Source organism: Coregonus clupeaformis, chromosome 13, assembly GCF_020615455.1.
Source record: "Coregonus clupeaformis isolate EN_2021a chromosome 13, ASM2061545v1, whole genome shotgun sequence".
Classification (NCBI taxonomy): Eukaryota; Metazoa; Chordata; class Actinopteri; order Salmoniformes; family Salmonidae; genus Coregonus; species Coregonus clupeaformis.
This window is the reverse complement of record NC_059204.1, coordinates 26,312,731-26,317,040: the sequence shown is the minus strand read 5'-3', so window position 1 is coordinate 26,317,040 and position 4,310 is coordinate 26,312,731. Positions and strand designations below refer to the sequence as shown.

General features: G+C 39.3%; 1 protein-coding gene across 1 annotated transcript; it reads right to left on the bottom strand.

Moving 5' to 3' along the window:
- Positions 1 to 559: 559 nt before the first annotated feature.
- Positions 560 to 3,551, bottom strand: LOC121580308. The gene is made up of 6 exons (XM_041895362.2): positions 2,587 to 3,551; positions 2,340 to 2,438; positions 2,014 to 2,052; positions 1,526 to 1,668; positions 1,268 to 1,357; positions 560 to 1,158 (listed from the first exon to the last, which is right to left on the bottom strand). The coding sequence occupies exons 1-6, from the start codon at positions 2,732 to 2,734 to the stop codon at positions 1,018 to 1,020; spliced, it is 660 nt and encodes a 219-aa protein (XP_041751296.2). The 5' UTR covers positions 2,735 to 3,551; the 3' UTR covers positions 560 to 1,017.
- Positions 3,552 to 4,310: the final 759 nt, after the last annotated feature.

Here is a 4,310-nt window from a genome sequence, read left to right as displayed (position 1 = left end):
AAATCATTTCACCAAAATCCATGAATAAAAATTACTGACCTTTTCCTTGCAGTTTGGATTTAAATGCTTTTTCAAACTCGTTAACGTCTTTATCGTTCATAAGAGTAATCACCGGCCTGTTTATAACCTTAACGTCGAAGGCCAGGACTATTCTCCACGGATGCAATCATCCGCCCGTGCACGGTTTCGGTGTTCTTAGAACGACAAAGACGTATTTAAGCTCTGCTCAAAGGACCACTCTGTTAGTGAATTTCTATCTCTAATTCAGCTTGTATCATTACCAGAGGTTGTAAGGCTCTGGTTTTAATCATAAATGATTCAAAGTCCACAACCAACAAGAATGATCTGTCTTTTTATTCATGGAGAGCTCTGGCGCCAAAACCCATACACTCCTGTTTTATACCTCTTGACACACAAAGGCACTTTGCTCCGCCCACCTTTAGGAGGCTTTCTTAAACAGTTTTCACCTTTCTCCTTCACCCTGGAATGTTTAGTCCCCCCATTAGTGGGTTGATAATTGTAACACAGTTTACACATTTATACTGTATTTGGGGTGAAATCCTTTAGTCATTATTCTTAAAATACAAATTAATCTAACAGATGTAAACAGATGTTTCAGCTACATTTTGTAGTGCTTCAGCCATCCTTTGAATGGTGATGAGAAGCCTAGCAAGCTTATGGTTTGATCTACAGGTCAGTGACTCCTTCTGCATGTAAAGAAAACGTGTGCATGTTTCAGTAATGTTCTCCTGTGAACAACATTTTTGGCTCTTTCTTTGCAGACTTTACTGAATCTTTACAATTACATAGCGCCCTCTTGTGTACACTGACACAAGCAATTGCCCTGCAATGCAGGATAGAATCAAACAATGTAACTCCCCAAATTAAGCAATACATTTTGGTCATTAAAACGAGGACATTGTTCAGGGAATTAAAAAAACAATTAACATCGTGACTAAAAAGTGAAAAAAATTCAAGGAAAAGTTGATATCCTCCCTGAATGGAATAGGTTGGATCTTATTGATTTCCAGATACATGTGGTGGAGAGGCCTTCCTCTCACACACCCACCCCTTGCTCTTCCTGTGGCCCGGGCTCATTGAGGCCTGGGTGGGGTCACCAGTCAGGAGGGCACAATCATCACCATATTCACCATCCTCCTGAGGAAGATCAAACAAAGGTTAAAAAGGAACTTATCACAAAACATTTTCTTAATGAAGTACTGTACATAATATAAAAAGGATTATGAAAGATTGTATTATTCTGAACCTCTGTGGCACCATCTGCAGACAACTCGGTCATATCCCTCAGCTCAAGGACCCAAAGCTGCTGTCCTCTGGCCCTGGCCAACAACCAAACCTATGTATTCAAACTCATGCTTTTAATCTTTATGCATTTTACACCTTTAGCTCAGAATAAATATTTTTGAACTGAAAATGTATGACCTGACACTGAAAGTTAATTGTATTCTATATAGACACTGCAAGTGTATAATATTTCACAGACAGAGTATACAAGCTGACATACCCTGTTATGTGGCTGTAATGTGGTCAGAGTGGCGTTTCTCTGCTGACAGAAGCTATCAGCAGTTAGGCAATCCCCCACACTTTGCCAGAATAGATAGAACCCATTGTGATAGAGATGCCACATTTCTTCATTCTGTCTGAAATCTGAATGTAACATACTAGTATTGGTTCCTCCATGCGTGAAAGTGTGACCACATCAAATGTGCTGAATCTATAATGTTAGTGGTGAATCATAACTTCCAGTGAAGTCAAATGTGTTACATCATGCATTAGTCATGCATTGATGTCAATGAGAGACGAAGTGGAAATTTGACTTGGAAGTTGGGATTTTCCGGTAATGAAATAGAACACAGTACTTTCTAATTAAACAACTAAACAAACTACAGCAAGACATTCCACAGGTTGTGTTTAATCTTTATCTACTAAATAGAGGTAATTTGTGTGATTTATATAACTTATACAGTACAGTAGCCATATGAAGTCACCCACCTCCATTTTCAGATGATATTGCCCCGGTGAAATGGGAATCTGGCAAAAAATAATAAGAAAGCTGCTCTTTTAAAAAAGATATTTAATCCTGAGATGACTAATAGGTTGAACAGGTTTGCGTCTTGCACTGGTTGAACCAACTAATAGTATTTAGGTTTTAGAGTATGAACTACAAGAGTAGAACACTTGGTTAGGAACAGTGGTTGGTGACAGACAGAGCTGTCTTTTACACTCAAACCCCAGCTATTCTTCATTTTTAGAACCTCACATAATAATCATCACAACAATCAAATATTCAGTAGTGCATTGTTGATTAAATTACTTACAGTGAACTCCAACAATTACCAGAATGATCATCAGTAAAAGTGCATTGAAGAGGAGCAGAGGGGACACAAATGTTTTCCATTGCATCCTGTCATGTGGCCCTGAAATGCATAAGTTACTAAATTAGATTAATACTGTCTTCTCAATCATACTTTATTATTAGTCATGCAGGCCTACATATTTATTAATTTAAAGTCACAACTGACCGATTTATTTGAGTGTACTAGAAAATATGAACCAAATACTCACTGGCCTCTCTCTGTCTATATGTTATGTTTGGAGACTGAAGAGACTGGTAGATGTCCTCTGTTCTAGGTGTCCTTGCACCTCGGGTCTGTAACCCTGTGGCATCCTCATAGTCATTCATTGGAATGCTGTACCTTTCAGCCAGCTCCATTGAGCCCCAATCGAAGTCATATACTCAACAGAGAAAGCAGAAGCATGGGATTTCTTTCACATTCTGCACCACAACCACAAAACTGAGACATAATTTCCTCTCTGCACTTGCAATATTGTGACAAAAGCACGGTTGCTATGTCCGCATTTTTTTTTACTCTTTAGATAAATTCGCTCAGAGGTGATTTAAAGTAAAGGGTTTTACTCATGCGCAGTTCTAGGATCTGGAGCGCTGCAAGTGTGGAAATTGGAAATGGAAGTTATGGAACTCCCTAGCATGCTTCTGTTATGGGAAAACGTCCACAATGAAAATTACATTAAATGTGGAAAATGATAGGCTACATTTGCATCAGTTGGCCATCAAGTAGGCTATTAATTTATATGCCATTGTAGGCTACTGTAGCCCAGCTAACAAGGAACTTAACTGAGACATTTGTAACATTCCCCTTAAGTCTTCCAGAGGTACTGAATGTCATAGCCCGTTTGGGACATTATAGGCACATTCATAACGTTTCTAATAAGTATTATAGAGGTTATAAATATCCCTTCGCTATACAGACATCATGGGAACATTAAAAACGTTCCTTGGTAGTCCATGAAAGGTTCTGAATATCATGTTATTTTGGAGATATCCTAGGAATATTTCATAACGTTACATTTAGAGCTATGGTTTGTCTTCATATAACGTTACAATCAGAATGATAGAAATACATTTTGGAACGTCGTCTGTAAGTCAAGTGGCGGTACACTTGTAACATTGTCTTTCTAAGTGTGTAGGAACATTTGTTACCTTCTAAATAAGTACTTTAGATCCCAAGATATTGGGGCCAGCATCAGTGTTGCCAACTTAGCAACTTTGTCGCTATATTTAGCTAGTTTTCAGACCCCTCTAGCGACACATTTTTTAAAAAGCGACTAGCGACAAATCTAGCGACTTTTTCTGTTGTTATTGGAGACTTTTGGAGACTCTGACGTGAAAGCACGTATCGTTCTTACTCTTCTCAACGAGCAGCGGGTGCTTTGTTACCCCTGTCCCAAAGCACTCACAGGCGGCCCAGTCCTCGCGCAGCAGTCCCTCCCAGCTGCAGTCAGAGCAGGAGATGTTCACCCCTTCGCGTCCAGACTGGCTTACATTCAGGGCGGGATGTAAATGTAGGGTGTTTTTTACTCACTTTTTGTCTCTCCCACAACGTTATTCCTCTCTCCTACAGCCTCCATCACAATTACATGAACATGGGCAATTATGCAAATGAGGTGATGACGTCATTTAGCGACATCTAGCAACTTTTAGGACACCCAATAGCTACTTTCCTTACTGAGGAGTTGGCAACACTGGCCAGCATACTTGTGCTTGGAGTAAAGGAAGTGGATACAGCTCTTCCCCTCCTCAATTTATTTTTCCATAATTCTACCGATTTAATAAATGTATGGAAATTCATAATGTAATTTTGACCTCAGTATAGGCCTATGGAAGAGGGAACGATACCTAAAAATAGTATTTTTGTATTATATTCATTTATGAATGTGTCAGAGGAAGGCCCTCAAAATTGTCAAAGACTCCAGCCACCCTAGTCATA

Coding starts and splice junctions, on each gene's coding strand:
- LOC121580308 (XM_041895362.2), bottom strand. CDS start 2,734: ATGGAGCTGGCTGAAAGGTACAGCATTCCAATGAATGACTATGAGGAT. Junction 2,053..2,339: donor GGTAATTGTTGGAGTTCACT/GTAAGTAATTTA, acceptor ATTTTTTGCCAG/ATTCCCATTTCACCGGGGCA. Junction 1,669..2,013: donor AATATCATCTGAAAATGGAG/GTGGGTGACTTC, acceptor TGTTACATTCAG/ATTTCAGACAGAATGAAGAA.